Raw genomic sequence first — 16,435 nt, forward strand, 5'->3', positions numbered from 1 at the left:
AAATGCAATGGCTCCATATGCAAATATTAAGTATGATTCAAATTAGATAAATAAGTTTTTTGATGTCAAATGCAATGGCTCCATATGCAAATATTAAGTATGATTCAAATTAGATAAATACGTTTTTTGATGTCAAATGCAATGGCTCCATATGCAAATATTAAGTATGATTCAGGAGAGGCTGGTGGAGGTACAAATCGAAGGGCGGGTTCATTGTAATGCATGGAACAGAATGAGGAATGGTATCAAACACACGCGTATGAGTGAATGAGCCGTCCTCTGATTTTTTACCTCCATCAGCCTCCACTGGTATGATTAGGTTGACCTAAGACAAGCCTACATATTGAAAGTTCTGCACTATCAGACCATTATGCAACCAACATCTGGGGGGGGGGGGGGGGGGGGGGGTACGTTTATTGCCTTTCTTTAATAGCCTGCAGAAATGTCCACTGTGTGAAATATTTCTGTCCTTTAACCAAAATATTTCATAATCTTGTGTGGTATAATTCAGGATCCTTCATTGGATAAGCGATTTGAGTATGCTATTTAGTTGTTTACACAGTATTTTATTGAGAATATTATTAACTTGATACCATGTGAGAATGCCAAATGTTGTATTTGACGTACCGGTATGCAGCGTAAAAGTATATACAAATATATTTTCTAACATGTCTCAAGTGGCTTTGTCATCGCCTCCCTTTTGTGTGTGTGTGTGTGTGTGTGTGAGAGAGAGAGAGAGAGAGAGAGAGAGAGAGAGAGAGAGAGAGAGAGAGAGAGAGAGAGAGAGAGAGAGAGATCTAGTTAGTTCACACCGCCAGAGGGCATTGTCGTCTCATATATTGCTCCGGTTCTCTCCAGGGCTGAACACACCTGTCATCAAAGTTCAAGAAGAATCATTTGCCCTTCCATCCATAAAACTGGTAGTGAACTAAAGATCAGCTGACCACTGTGAGAAAGCCCATCTCTCCAATAGTGCCATCATATTTAACATGGGGGATTTATCTCATCTCATCTCAAAATTGGCCAAGTTCTATTGGCCAATTTTACTATTCTCTATTCTACGTTGGATGACTAAGAAAATACACTTAAACTCTCATATATTAATCGAATAATGGCAGTCCGTGGAGGTCTGTGTCATATACCAGCTTCCATAGATGACTTGCGTTGTTCAGACTAACAATAATTGAAATGTATGGAGGCAATCCCATTGGCTATTTGATAAACTCGACGCCAGCGTTTTCCTAAAGGAGATTACTGATTGGTCTTGTCACCTGTCAGCCGTGCCAACGTCACGTCAACTTTAAAACTAAGCCAGTTTATTTGAGCGCATAGGCGATAGTTCTTTTGTGGGTCAATTCCAGAGTGAACTGGGAAGATTTGTTTCACTTCACAAATATAGTTACAAGATTGCGACATAGTTACGGGGAGGACCTGGCCGGGCGGCGCAAGTGAAAACGCAGCAGGTTTAATAGCGGAAAGTGAATTCTCACACAGAATTACTTGTCAGGAAATCAGTTAATCTGAGGTCGTGCGTCGTAGATAGTGTCACTTTTCTTTCCCTGTTTATCGCCAACATTTACTGTGTTTTGTTTTAAAGTTTAGGACTATAGTGATTGTTGGAAACATTTCCATCTCGAGGTTTGATAATCAGCAACAATATGTCTGATCTTCGGCCTAAACTTTGTATTCTTGAAAAGTCGGCGAATGGCTACGGTTTCCATCTGCACGGCGAGAAGGGAAAGACTGGACAGTTTATCCGACTCGTGGAACCAGACTCTCCTGCCGCCTCGTCTGGTCTGCTGGCCGGGGACCGACTGGCGTTCGTTAACGGGGAAAGCGTGGAGGGCGAGAGCCACCAGCAAGTTGTCGCCCGGATACGAGCCACTATGACCAGCCTGGAACTGATTGTGGTTGACGCCGAGACCGCGGATGTACTGATCAAGCACAACTTGCTATGCCGCAAGGAGTTTGTCACAGAGGGAATCCCGTTACCCAGCAGCGACTCCGACCATGGGGATTCAGAGAGTAACGGGACCCCGAGGGGGTCCACCCCCACACCGGGGGGGAACGGAGACGTCTCCCTCGAGAGGCTGAGTGTAAGCTCTAAGGTAAACAGAACAAGCGCGAACGTTTTCATATCGGGGTTGATAGGCCTAGCAGAATATGGAAATAAAAAACGGTTTTATTTTGCAATTTGATTCAATAAACTGAACCGAGGTACTGCTTACCATCTCAGATCTGATCCTCATGCTTATGTGACAGACAGACAGAGAGGCATCACAGATTCTAGGTTAGATTAGTGTGGTGTCATCTCGCCTTTAACCACCTGGCTAATACAGACAGACAGCGAGACCTAAACACACGGGTATTTCCCTACCAGATCTGAGTTCTGAAGCCGACCCAGTGCCAGATAGGCTTTAGGCCTGTTTAAAAAGGTCTCGTGAAAATGAAACGGTAGGAGGTGACACAGCGCAGTGGAATGTCGCTGAACTTACGTACGTGGTGTGAACAGAGTCATTGTGGGTAATGGGACTCTATTCCCAGACGAAGCTCCTCTTCTGGTTTGACTTGTCCGACTAGACATGACATAATTCAAGTGTTCCAGCTAAGCACCCCATGAATGTCATGTTCTTGTTTATTTATGTCAGATGTCATTAGCTGTAAGGTGCTTCGCCATTGTGTACTGATGGAAAATTAGTACAGGCTCTATTAATAGAGCCTTGAGGGGAGATTATCTCAAATCAGGTTTTGTTGGTTTACTTGCATGAGGAGTCATTTAAGCCCAAAACAACACCGGTACTGTCTCTGTACTGGAACACCCCATTCACGTCAGACAGACAGACAGACCTAGGAATTTAGTGGGTCATTCCTGGTAAAAGCTGAGTGTGAATGGGTCCAACCGTTAGATCTCAACCCAGCAATCACATCACCAAATGACATATATATCCCCATCTTTACTACTCATCCAATCACTCTATCCTCCACCATTTTGTCTTCACAGTGCTGGTTATGAAAATCCTTTTTTATGAGGTAATTCAGCTGTGTGTTTGTATGTACAGTATAAGGGTCACTTGTATATCCAAAAGTTGTACAACATATTTATATAACTGTGTTCGGCAGTGCAAGGTCTGGGTTCTGATTTATATCCATTGCGCAACAGCAGCAGAAAATAGAAAATACGTTCTGCCATGCTTTGCTCTGCTCTGCTTTTTCCCTGAAATCAGTTCCCTGAATGGTGGTCCACACAGCCAGACCATCAAGTTTGGGCTTAAGAATGGCTAAAAAACGTGGTTTCGTCTACATTTGAACTTGCTGGGTCACTGCGTAATTTTCTTTTTGAGCCACTGCCAGCTTTAGGCCTAAGTGTTTGGATATTCCTAGATTTCTCTTAGGTGGTCCCTCCTTGCCTGAGGGGTGGCTGTGGAAGCATTGGCATGTGATAGTTGAGGCCTCCCAGTACTAATGCACTGCTACCCTTCACTAATCCTCTGGGTTCAAGTGACTGAAAGGCCCAGGCTTTCTCGGATGCCAACCCGTCTGCATTCCTCCCTGATGGGACACCTGGCAAGCCCACACTGGGCTGCACTTAGCGCCCAAAGTCTGGGGTATGGTAGTGAGTGGAGAAGGCCCATACAGAGGGCTCTACATCTCAGATATGTTCAATGTTTGACTTCCAATCTGCATCAGAGACCTCACTAGCCTGGCCAATGTGTCTGTTGTGGAAGTGTCCAAGTTAACCACAGTTTTGCTGCTGTGCCAGAGGACCTGAGTCAGCTTTTCCTTAGCACAAGGTTGGCTCATAACCTGACCTATCATGATACTGGTTAAAGCAGAGGTCAGTAAGACACATCCTGTCCTCTACAGTGCCTCAGCCTAGTGCCACCATGGCCTTGCCGTTTCCGTGGAGACCCTCGGGAGGAGAATGAGACATTGTCTGTCGTGTGTTTGTTTGGGGAGAAAGAGGAAAGAGGAGAAAGGGACTGGGCCAACGAAGAAAGGAGAGAAGACTCTCACGCCTCTACAGGGAGCCCATGCTGACCCTGAAATACCTAACCCCCCTCTTAGTGCATATGCTCAATAGAGTTTAATACTCACTCTGTGTGTGTGTGTGTGTGTGTGTGTGTGTTGGGTTTTTGTGTGCTGAGGATTAAAAAGCAGTTTGTCATTGAGAAACACTTCAATATGGCACAATGGCAGTACATTCTCCAGGGCAGAATGCTACATGAATTAGTGTTAAGAGGGAGTGACCATTACGTAACGAGAACACACTTTCACAGATTTTACCTCCCATCCTGCAAAGTCCTGACGCATCAGTTGCATGGCCAGTATCAAAATAGAACATGGAGAGTTAACTTAACCATAACCCTAACATGTGTCCAATAGTCCATCTCTGGTTATTCTTTTACAGGTATTCACTCATTACATGTTACCTTGAAGTGTCTTCGTGCTGACTCCTCAAAGCTGAGTACACTGGCCCTGACTACCCTCCCCAGCCCTGAGTAGAGTCCCCTCCCTCCCCAGCCCTGAGTAGGGTCCCCTCCCTCCCCAGCCCTGAGTAGGGTCCCCTCCCTCCCCAGCCCTGAGTAGGGTCCCCTCCCTCCCCAGCCCTGAGTAGGGTCCCCTCCCTCCCTCCCCAGCCCTGAGTAGGGTCCCCTCCCTCCCTCCCCAGCCCTGAGTAGGGTCCCCTCCCTCCCTCCCCAGCCCTGAGTAGGGTCCCCTCCCTCCCTCCCCAGCCCTGAGTAGGGTCCCCTCCCTCCCCAGCCCTGAGTAGGGTCCCCTCCCTCCCCAGCCCTGAGTAGGGTCCCCTCCCTCCCTCCCCAGCCCTGAGTAGGGTCCCCTCCCTCCCTCCCCAGCCCTGAGTAGGGTCCCCTCCCTCCCTCCCCAGCCCTGAGTAGGGTCCCCTCCCTCCCTCCCCAGCCCTGAGTAGGGTCCCCTCCCTCCCTCCCCAGCCCTGAGTAGGGTCCCCTCCCTCCCTCCCCAGCCCTGAGTAGGGTCCCCCCTCCCTCCCCAGCCCTGAGTAGGGTCCCCTCCCTCCCTCCCCAGCCCTGAGTAGGGTCCCTTCCCTCCCCAGCCCTGAGTAGAGTCCCCTCCCTCCCTCCCCAGCCCTGAGTAGAGTACTCCCTTGTGGAGAACCTTAGACATTAGACTTCAGACTGGAAGCCTGGCCTTGAAGCAGCACTAACCAGAGTTACAGCACTTACACTCTTATTATAGGATTTCAAAACAGGTCTTATCACACAGTACTCATAACGGAACATTTGTTTTGTTCTGTACAAGTTCAATCAAATTTTTCCGCTCCTTTGATTTGGGGCGCAGTGGCGAGGTTTTTTTTATTTTTTATTTCTCTGACGATAGTTACGTTTTAACAGAGTAACCTTGAACACGAACCTGATTCACCCCCGCCATCCTCTCACCCCCCCCCCCCCCCCCATCCCCCCCCACCTCCCCCATCTCGTCTCATCTAAGTACTAACCTGTTACCATGGAGAGTGTTTTTTGATACTGACATCATTTAACCAAGCTCATTGCTGCCCACCCCTGTTTGCCCAGTGACTCACTCTCCTGCACACTCGACTCCCTTTAGCCTCTCCAGTTGCACAATACATCAGTCTCTGTGGTCTTTCGGTTGAACACTAACAAAGGGTGTCTTGGGCCCTACAAAAGAGCTGGAAATAGTTAAAACCTCAGTCTAATTATAATTTCACTCCAAAATACCAAATAAACTTGTGAATGTAGAAGACTCTTTAGAATAGCTGCCATGATAGGGATTATAATTGCATAACTGTACGTAATTACGAGAGTGGCTTTGATGTGTGTGTGTGTGAGAGAGAGAGGGTGAATTGGTTCTCTGTTATGTGTAGGGCTTTGTCTCTGAGCTTCAGGCTTTTTCTGCTTCTGATCTCTAATCATTCATAAGTAACACAGCTAAATTGAGCGTCCACTGGATGCTTGTCAGTGTCTGCATGACTAAGCAGGCATTGTTTTCAGCACTTTGTGTGAGGGAGTGTGTTTACAACTGTGTGTGTGTGTGTGTGTGTGTGTGTGGTGTGGCCTTTGGTTTTCTGCCATAGCAATGGAGACATTCCAGGGCCCAGAGGCAGTATGGAATAGTAGGTTTTGGTGTGGTAGTGTTTCGTACAAGCTGTGTACAAGAGACATTGACACACACACACACACACACAGTATTAAGTCTCCTAAAGACATAAGGGTCAGTCTACAACAGCATGTTTGGAGTCTTTGCACATATTGAGGTAAAACTTTCCTCAGGTAACAAACCCATGAGTTTACAGCAGCCTCCAGTCAGCTGATGATGCGAGCGACACAGCTATCTTAGGTTTAGGGTGTGGCCCCATCATGGTATCTAAAGAAACCACTTCCTGTGCTCGAAGCCGGTTGCCATAGTGCTGTACTGTAGTGCTCTTGTCGTTGACGACAGTCACAGAACAGGAAAGACAGTGCCATGTTTGTTGTCTTGTGACAGACGAGATGATCGTTATAATACAGTGTGGTTTCTATGGACAGTAAGCAAATAAGGTCTTCTTCAGTCTTAACAATGGGAGATTTCTGTTGTGTTAGATCACCTAGTGCCAGTTGTCTAGTCTTGTGCTCTGCAGAGAGGCTTATTGTTGCGTTGGTTTCAGAGAGATGGCAGTTAGTTGACTTTGCTGGTGTGTATACTGTGTTTGTGGGTTTGGTGAGCATCCAGGAGAGACGGGGACTTTTGCTGTGGTGTTTTCCGGTCTGCTCTGGTTTCTAATTGACTTGAGCAGAGTTTGGTCCCCCTATTCTATGGCCATCAGTGCAGTTTAACACACACACACACACACAGTCATTGTCTCCTTCATCTGCACAGATCTAGAGGCACTGGCATAGGTTAAAGTCCCATCTTTATAATTATTCAGCAATCCAGTCCTTTCAAATCAGTTAGGACCGGAAGGAGACGACTCCTGGGTGCCGGCAGACAGAGAGGCTTTCTCTCCCATGACAATTGCTTTCCTAACATCGCACCCAGAGACACACTGCACCCAGTCCCCCAGACAAGACTGCCTGTCATGTGCTTTGGTGTTCATTCCTATTTATACATGATACGTTGTTATGAACACGTATCAGGCACTATCAGATAAGATAGATGTTTGGATAGTTTTGCGGTCTCTAGTTTGTCCATTACTTTGATTGTATCAGAACATCTGGCAACACTTTACTCTACAAGGGCCACATTTCATCAGTCGATGATTGTGAAATAACAGCAACACTGCAACAACGTGCCACGATGTTGACATGCATTCAAAGTCGTCTCTGTTCGCTGACTGTCCTCCTGAAGCACGTGCTCTGCCTTTCATAGGTTGATGATTGTCTCCCGGTGGTTCTGAAGTGTGGATCTAAAGGTCATGGGCGTCACAGAAACACCCCCTGAGACCCAATAAAAGTCTTCCTCAAGGCTTTCTCTGTGTGTTACTGCTCTTGAGTTCACGGTCAGACTTCGTTTAGATTCACTGCTTTGTTGTACAGGCCAGGAGAAGCTCACAAGGCAATGGCTGAATGACGCTAGCTAGCTAGCTATTCTGTCAGAAAGATTGATACAATGATGGTGCATTTAAAAAAAGATGAACAACTGTGTTACCACTGGAAACCACTAGGTGTGTGGTGTTGTCTTCAATTCTGGGTCACCTGAAATTAATAGACTTTTGTTTAACTTCCTGACTGTGGGTAGAGAGTAGGGTGGATCATCTTCTGGTTAGCTTTAGTGAGCAGTAAAATCATTAACCATGAAGATGGTTGAGATGAAGTGCCAGGGAATGTTTATGGATGGCAGTTGAGATTTTACTGGTATTTCTACATGTATGCCCTAATCTAGTCCTGTAGAAATTTCCTGCAGGTTCGCTACTGCATGGGTCCTGTTGACTTGTTGTCTACAGGGGAGTGGGGATAATCCGCTTCTCATACTGATGGATATCTTGAGATTTTAGATTTGCTCAGTGCTGTTGTAGCAGACATTTCACCTCTTGCTTGCTCAAGGTGCAGCCGTACAATGCATGAAATTCCAGTGGAGGCAGAGTTGATTGCACAAACAGGAGAAACAGTTTTCCAAATAATGGGGTGGAATTGGAGAGGTGCCACCTCCCATGTAGTTGATTCTGTCGCTGTGGTTGCGCAAGAGTGGATTTAAGACTGGGATTTAAATTTGATAAGAGAGCCATTGAGGTGTGGCATAGGCCTTTCATACATCTCTCATTATGGAATGATGAGAGAGATTTTGCAAGCAAGTGTGTTATAAACTACAGTGCCTTTGTGTCAATCTTTGCGCGTAACTACACCACATCCTGTGAAATTGCGGCTGATGCTAACCACTCATAGCTGAGCAGGAAGCAGGGTGAGGGCGAGAGAGAGGAGGAAATGCAGAGCAGAGCAGAGTCACTACCTATCTTCCGCCGTAGACTGAAGACCCATCTTTTCAGGCTACATCTTGACTGTCCCTCCTAAATACCTCTTCACCCCCACTAACCCCCCCTGTACAGTTCCTCTACTGTTAATAATAATAAAAACAGTAAAAAAAATAAAATAAGCATTGTGACTTCCAATGGCACCTGGTCCTAGCATAGATTTTTGCTTATGATGACTGATTCACTTACCCTAGACAAATGTAGTTGTTGTAAGTCGCTTTGGATAAAAGCGTCTGCTAAATGTCAAAAATGTAAATGTAGATGGGAGAAAGGGTCACTGTAAAGGTACCTTTGTGTTTGCGTTAACTATTTTTCTATGCAAAGGTTCTGTAACCAGCGTCCAGTGTGCCAACATGATGTGTTCCTTGGCTCTTTGTGACTGTCATGGTGGAGGAAACACTGGTATGCTCAAGATGAGGTTTTATCTTTGTCTTTTACCTCAGAAAAACAACACAACTGTCCGGCCTTTTGTGTTCCTCTCACGTCACTACCATGTTCATTTTCCAGTCTCTCTGCAGTCTGTTGTGAAAGGTGTTTTTAGCACATCAGACACGCGTGCGCACACACACTCACACACACTCACACTCACACTCACACACACACTCACACACACACTCACACACACACTCACACACACACTCACACACACACACACACACACACACACACACACACACACACACACACACACACACACACACTGTGACATGGTTGTTATTTTCACCTTTTCCTGTTTCATAGAGCCTAGAGAGTACCAGAGGGCTGTCTGTGTTTATTTAAGTCTCAGCTTGAGCCAATAGCCTTGCCTTTTCAGGAAGAGAACAAATGCAGAGGAAGCAGGGGGAGACAGAGAGATACTGATTGCATATGAGATCACTGTATAGTCTAACGTCAGCAAAATGCTGTGAAGCGCGGTGTGATGTTATAATTGTGTACGTGTCACATCTTTGAATAATTTGAGCAAACTTTGAACTAAACTGTACTTTACTGCGGGGGGGGGGGGGGGGGGCAGGCAGACACACACAGCCTGGTATATTTTTGCCATCCTCCCATCTCTCCACTGCTCGTGTCCCTGGACCCCCTGCTGGTCCCTGTCAATACGCCCAGGGCCTGGTCCTCAGGGGGGTTCAGGATGCCACGGCAGCTGACAATGATAGTCTTTGTCCTGAGGAGAGAGAGAGGCCTGAGGCCCTGATCTCCAGCCAGCCTCTGCACAGCCCTGAGCCCCCTAAACACTACCAGGCCTGTCAATCAGTTGGAGGAGAATCCTATCAGTTAGACAAGATGTCTGCCTATGTAGGAGAGGAAACAGACTGGCTTTGGGACACCACTAAGTCAGTGGATTGGACTTCTGAAGAGGGGAGGCACAACACCAGGCTGATCGAGGGAGAGATAGGCGAGCCAGAGATTAGAGATGGAATGAGCAAGATATCCATTTCTGCTGTTCCTTGGCTCACAGTCGTACGGTCCTGAGCAGAGGCTCTCTCCCCCGTGGAGGGGTAACTGGATTGAATTAGAGAGAGAGAAAGATGGGGAGAAAGAGAGAGAGATAGATATGTGTCCTGGGTAGATTCTTTCTCTCTCTCTCTCTCTCTCTCTTTCTCTCTTTGTCTCTCTCTCCCCCTCCCCCTCCTGTGGTGGGGATAAATGGATTAAAGAGCTCACATTTGCCTCAGCTGACAGTTACACACGCCTGTAGAACGTTTAGAATGTCCTGGCAGACCTATGGGATACCTTTTAGGCCTTTCAGAGACATGAATGTTTCTGTGTACACTGACTTGATTTATCGGTCTTAATTGATATGTTTTGCAGCTTTATTGGGGGCATCATGACATTATCAGCATATCTCCCCAAAGCATTATAATAGTTTAATTTGCCGTTCAATATTAAAGCTCTCAAACGGCCAATGTTATTCTCCTCACAGGTCCAACATTGTGAAGTCATGCATGACTCATTATGTGAATAAAACACTAGTATTCGATCCTGGCCAAAAAGCCAATATTAAATTGGCTCGTGAAATTGGCATGAGTGCAATTAAGAGGGAGTTGACGGCCATCTTGGGTGAACGTTCAGGATGCAAAGGTTGCTCTTAAACGTTCTATGTAACACTGAATCATTAACAGGTGACTAACGATAACACCGCCACTATCTCTGGAACAGCCCTCGTTTATCAGGCCGTGAGCCTATCTGGAGGGGGTAAGGGACTCTTTTATTGGGCCTCAGGTGATGTGCTCTTCTGCTGCTGCTGCCTGTACTGGGGCACAGCCTGTCACCATAAAGTGTTGCTCCACCTTTTTTTTTATTTTTAATTAAGTCTTTCGCTACAATGGCCTGGTTATGACATCACCCTCTCAGATACCCCTCTCTCACTCCCTGTCTCCTCCTGTTATCCCTTGCTTCTCTTGTTCGTTGATGTCAACTTGACTGCAGGCCTAGTTTGAATACTTTTGAACACGCTGCCTCCCTGCCTCCCTCCCTTGCCTGAGTCACTGATCTGACATGACTGGGTAGGTCAGAGCTTTGCAGTGGACACCTCACGCGCACACCTCCCATCGTGTTAGAACAGTTACTGTTGCTCAGCAAGTGAGGAAGGAAGGAAGGATGAATTCTCAAAGTATTGTATTCTATCTTTTCACTGGATAGAATGGATTGAAGTTGCAAGTAGGCACAGGCCCAGGATCAGTCTAACCCCCCCCCCCCCCCCTCCTGACCTGAACCATTCGGAGGAAAAAACCCCACAAAACTGACCATAGATCAGTGTTAGGGGGTTAACTTCATCCTCTCTTACCTGCTCTCACCTCTATGACTCATCAGGGCTGAAGTGAAAGCAGGTCTGTAGCTGCTCGAAGCTTCCACCCCTCGCCAGTGGGATTATCTGCTTAACTCGACATATGTTCACTCCCGAATTAGCCAGGGCCAGAGTAGGTACCAGTGTTCACGGCTCAGCAAGACAGGAGGTCGTCACATCCCGCTGAAATGATATAAACACAGGCTACTTTCCACACATTTGACACAGTTGGAAGTATTGCTTGACGGAGATGGCAGGCTAGAATTCTCGGCCAACACAGTCATTGCAGAGAGCCGGTTGTATATCTTTGTCTTCTCTCGCGTCTCTCGGTCATTGTGGGCACAGGGTGGGGTGGCTATTAATAGCCCATCCATAACCATTCTCTATTGTACAGCACCTGTACATTTATGACAGTATTTAGTACCTGAAACAGGGAAGTGTGTCTCATTCTCTCTGGGGTCTAGGATAGGTGTGGAATACGCTCTGGGTCCTCACTTCAACAATGGTATTTGCAATGTTTTTAATATCAGCATCGAAATGTGTCGTGTGTTTTTAGGTCGGGGGGTCTGGGTTGTACTATCCATTTCAATGGAAAGCCTTTCTCTTGGCGTGGGTGAATCGATCGATCTGTCTGCTCTCTCTCTGGAGGAGTGTACTGTAGATGTGTGGGTGAATAGATTGTGTGTGTGTGTCTCTGTAGGACTCCAAGACGGAGCTGCGGCCGCGCCTGTGCCAGATGAAGAAGGGGGCGACAGGTTACGGCTTCAACCTGCACAGTGAGAAGTCGAAACCTGGACAGTTCATCAGAGCTGTGGACCAAGACACCCCCGCAGACAAGGCAGGCCTCAAACCCCAGGACAAGATAGTGGAGGTAACTACACACACACACACACACACACACACACAATGTGACCAAACACCTCTATGCCTCTAGGGTGTGAGTGCTCTCCTGACTGTGGGAGTTTGCTGGGCTGTAGAAATGTGTGTGTGTGTGTGTTGTAATCCAATTGCGTCAGTGGAGGAGCGGGAATGATAATCAGCACTGGGATTAGGTAATTGTGTGTGTGTGTGTGTGTGTGTGTGAGTGTATGTGTGAAGGGGAAATCAGCCTTTTGTCCTTGATAGCGTTGTTGTTGTTGTTGTTTGGCCCCTTGGTTCCAGTGTCGTAACAAGACCACAGTAATCCACTTACTCTGTCTCTTGTGTGAATTACACACAGGACAACTTCAGACCTATCTACATTGTGTGTGTGTGTGTGAGCAGAGGCTCTCTGTCTGTCTGTGTAGAGGACGTGGCAGACAGTCAAACAAACACTTCAAACTACAGTATCATGACATGATGTTATGTTTATGAATATATGGCTGTTTAGAATACTGAACCTGACACACACACACACACACACACACACACACACTAACTCGAGTGGTATCGGGTAGAGTATGTATAAGGGCTCTCTTGTTTGATGCTGGGAGTGTGGGAGTCTGTGAGAGAGATTCCAGACCGTGTTCCCACCTCAGAGTTTCCTCCCACAGGAATTCTTCAGGGCCTGGTTCAGACCCTCCGCCGGTTTGATTCAAGCCTGGGATTGTGGGGCTGTGGGGTTTTCCTTCACCTTCTAGAACAAGAACACAACATTCTAGTCAAACATATTATCACCATTGTTCTGTCCTCCCTGTGAGATTGGTTATGGTTTGGTAACCATCTCTGTCTCTCCCTCCCTCCCCTCTCCCTCCCTCCCTCCCTCCTCCAGGTCAACAGTGTGTCAGTGTTGGGGATGCAGCACACAGAGGTGGTGGCAGCCATTAAAGCAGGAGGAAATGAGACCAGCCTGTTGGTGGTCGACTACGAGGCAGATGCTTTCTTCAAGAGCTGCAATGTCGTCCCCACAGAGGCACATCTCACAGGTACACACACACACACACACACACACACACACACACACACACACACACGCACACGCACACACACACACACACACGCACATACACATACAAGCAGGCACACGCCATGCATTTCCCAATCTTACAGTATCTTTGTCTTAGGCTCTTAAACCCTGTATATACACTCACACTATCTGTGTCTACAGAACACACTAAACAAGATAGTGATGGACTTCTAGATAGGAAATCATGGTTTGTCGTCAGCTGGAGTTTGTCATGAACAGCCTCGCATGGAGCGCTTAGAGAGAGAAGAGGGATACACACACGCACACACACACACACACACTCTCTCTTTCTGTGAGTTGGCCTTGTTGAAGTTAATTATTAAATTGAGGTTTAGGGAGGGACAGACTGGCAGGCCTTCAGAGAAACTAGCCCAAGCCAATAGACCTCTTTGAAGATGAAGTCATGGCAACTGTTTCTATGATAACTTATGGGGTGTGGAGGAAGACCGGAACCCTGAAGATCCGGGAGCAATCGCTAAGCCAAAGCCTTGTTCTTCAGATGGTAGTGACTAGATGGCCTAGCTACAAAGGACTCATGTCAAACACTATAAGGCAAACTGTAACTATGGGATTAGTTTGCCTTTAAACAAACAGACAGGATAACACACACACACACACACACACTCTCTCAAACTGGTCAGCTGACAGCCCTATTTCTTCTCACCTTTCTAGGCCCCCTCCCTGAGCCTGTGTCGAATGGAGCAGAAGAGGAAGAGGTGAGGATTGATTTGTGTGTGTGTGTGTGTGTGTGTGTGTGTGTGTGTGTGTGTGTGTGTGTGTGTGTGTGTGTGTGTGTGTGTGTGTGTGTGTGTGTTTTCTATGCATAACCCTCAGATAAGGAGCCACGTCCCATCAGCTCTACTTCAGTCTGGGTGGACGTGACAACCTTAAAAGGGTTCTGCTACATGACCAAACAACCCCCTCCCCTCCCATCCTTCGCCAGGGAGAAAAGAGGAGGGTTTCCTCTGCAGATACTAGCCTGGGAAAAGCCCCACTTATCCCGTATGGACATTCTTTAGTAGAGATTAGGAGGGTCTGGACAATGTAGTTTGTAAGTGAAGGTGGTGAAAGTTGTTTGTGGAGAGGGGAAACATATGTAGCAGGTTCAGCAGACTGGGTCCCTTTAATCAAAAGCTTCCAGAGAGCCTGCCCTAACAGAGGCTACCCTTTGAAGCACTCTGTCCTAATCCTATTTACACGGCTACACTCGCACACGCACACACACGCACACGCACGCACGCACGAGTCAGATCGCTCAGAGCTTTGATAACACCTCAGACAATTAATTACGGTGTTGTCATTAGCATAATGCAGTGTTATCACACATCTTTCTGGCACTGTCTTGCTAAAAAAGCTAAGAATCGGACACTGAAACAAAGCTCACATGCTCACATAGCTCACACCACACCCCGGGATTGTCAGCCCGGTGACCTATCCCCATGGTAACGGGAGCAGCGGACGGTGGGCCGGAATGCTCTTCCCTGAAGGATCATGGGATTGAAGCTCCTTTAATTCCTGAGGCCTGTTGGGTATTATGCTAATGAGATGACTAACTAGCCCTCGCATAAATCTGTCTCGCAGCGCAGTATAAATAGTCTGAATAGTCTAAATAGTCTGTAGAACACAAATAGATGACCGGTGAGACACAGTGGCACCTTAAGTGTTTGACTGAAGACAAAAAGGACGTCAACCGCACTGTCAACTGCATAAATAGATCCTTAATCGTTCAAGACCCAGTTGTGTTTCAGATTCAAACAGTGGGCATGTGATTTAGGTCGTTCTGTGAAGGGAGTGAGGGAATTCCACTGAGTACTGTAATGCATCCTTCCTTGACTAAATGACAGACCTGAGAGGGTCGGACAGGTGAAAGCAGGAGGGCTTTCACTTATCCGATCACATACAGATCAGTGGTAACCCCAAGCAAGGGAGGAAAGTATATTAAAAAAACAGATTAAAAAAAGAAAGGGCCACTGTCAGTTGAATGAATCAAACAGGTGATTGTAAGCACTAGTGCTGTGGAGAGCACTGGTGAGGCACTGTCAGGTGAATGCTGCCCTCTGGTGGAAAGGGGGTATGGCACACTGTGTGTGTGTGTGTGTGTGTGTGTGTGTGTGTGTGTGTGTGTGTGTGTGTGTGTGTGTGTGTGTGTGTGTGTGTGTGTGTGTGTGTGTGTGTGTGTGTGTGTGTGTGTGTGTGTGTGTGTGTGTGTGTGTGTGTGTGTGTGTGTGTGTGTGTGTGTGTGTGTGTGTCTCTAATGTATGTGTCTAATGTATGTCTTCCATTGCAGGTGAATGGGAAGGCACTGGCAGTAGAGGTGAAGCCTAGAGTGTCAGTCAGTCTGTCTTCATCCAGTGCTTCCTCCAATGCATCCCTGCCAACAGCTGCCACCAGAACCCCTCCACCTGAGGTGTGTGTGTGTGTGTGCTCCTAGCAGCAGCACTAAGTTGAGACTCTTATCAGTGTAGTCTGTCAGACAGTGGGCATTTCCATCCATAACATCACGTTGTGTGTGTGTGTGTGTCCAGGTCCAGGTCCAGGCTGAGAAGGCTCCAGAGCGGGGGTCTGATAAGGCTGGTGAAGGTCTGTCTCTGGGCATGTCTCTGGCCCAGGCCAAGGAGAAGGCTCGTCAGAAACGCTCTGCCAAGAAAGCTCCTCAGATGGACTGGAGCAAGAGGAACGAACTCTTCAGCAACCTATAAGCCAACCCAAACCCTGACTCCCCCCTCCCAAACTCTCCCCATGTATTTTTCTTTCTTTCCTACACACACACACACACACACACACACACACACACACACACACAGCCCATTCATACGTTTAATGTGAAAGCAGTGTTATTTTTAATCATTTTCATTGTGTTAATTTAGGGTTTTTTCCACTTGTTGCAAAATTTTTGAAATGTCACTCCTGAGTAATGACATGTACAAAACATATTTTACGTAAAAAACAAAACAATGTACAGTTTATTTCTAGAGTAGAACGATGAAGATGTAATGGAGGTAATAGGGGAACAGGGAACAGAAATATTGCCAGAAAGTCATTGATTCAGTCATTATTTCTGCAGTGTGTGTTATGAAGAAAGAGGCGTATCGTTGTATATTGTCAACCTTTAATCTCTGCAATCTGATTGGTTGCCAGTCGTAATACTTCCTACGAATCATGAGCTTGCCTCAATAGTCAATATGTATGGATGACTACAGAATCGGAATTTAAAGAGGACTCTCGCACCTGTTGGAGCTTGAAATAGTCCTCTTGTACTTTT

General features: G+C 46.9%; 1 protein-coding gene across 2 annotated transcripts; it reads left to right on the forward strand.

The window, feature by feature from the left end:
• Positions 1-1,346: 1,346 nt before the first annotated feature.
• Positions 1,347-16,128, forward strand: nherf1a (NHERF family PDZ scaffold protein 1a). 2 transcript variants are annotated; one of them, XM_083687885.1, is made up of 6 exons: positions 1,347-2,108; positions 11,929-12,099; positions 12,979-13,132; positions 13,846-13,889; positions 15,461-15,586; positions 15,699-16,128. In XM_083687885.1, the coding sequence occupies exons 1-6, from the start codon at positions 1,659-1,661 to the stop codon at positions 15,870-15,872; spliced, it is 1,119 nt and encodes a 372-aa protein (XP_083544011.1). In that variant the 5' UTR covers positions 1,347-1,658; the 3' UTR covers positions 15,873-16,128. The 2 variants fall into 2 exon arrangements, with proteins under 2 accessions (XP_083544011.1, XP_083544012.1); XM_083687886.1 differs by having other exon boundaries at positions 15,461-15,580.
• The last annotated feature ends 307 nt before the right edge of the window (positions 16,129-16,435 follow it).

This window comes from Argentina silus, assembly GCF_951799395.1.
Source record: "Argentina silus genome assembly, chromosome: 16".
Taxonomy (NCBI): domain Eukaryota; kingdom Metazoa; phylum Chordata; class Actinopteri; order Argentiniformes; family Argentinidae; genus Argentina; species Argentina silus.

Bases quoted from the DNA above. Each gene is read 5' to 3' on its own strand.
- nherf1a (XM_083687885.1), top strand. From the start codon at position 1,659: ATGTCTGATCTTCGGCCTAAACTTTGTATTCTTGAAAAGTCGGCGAAT. The intron at 2,109-11,928 runs GTAAACAGAACA...GTGTCTCTGTAG, and splicing joins GGCTGAGTGTAAGCTCTAAG to GACTCCAAGACGGAGCTGCG. The intron at 13,890-15,460 runs GTGAGGATTGAT...CTTCCATTGCAG, and splicing joins ATGGAGCAGAAGAGGAAGAG to GTGAATGGGAAGGCACTGGC.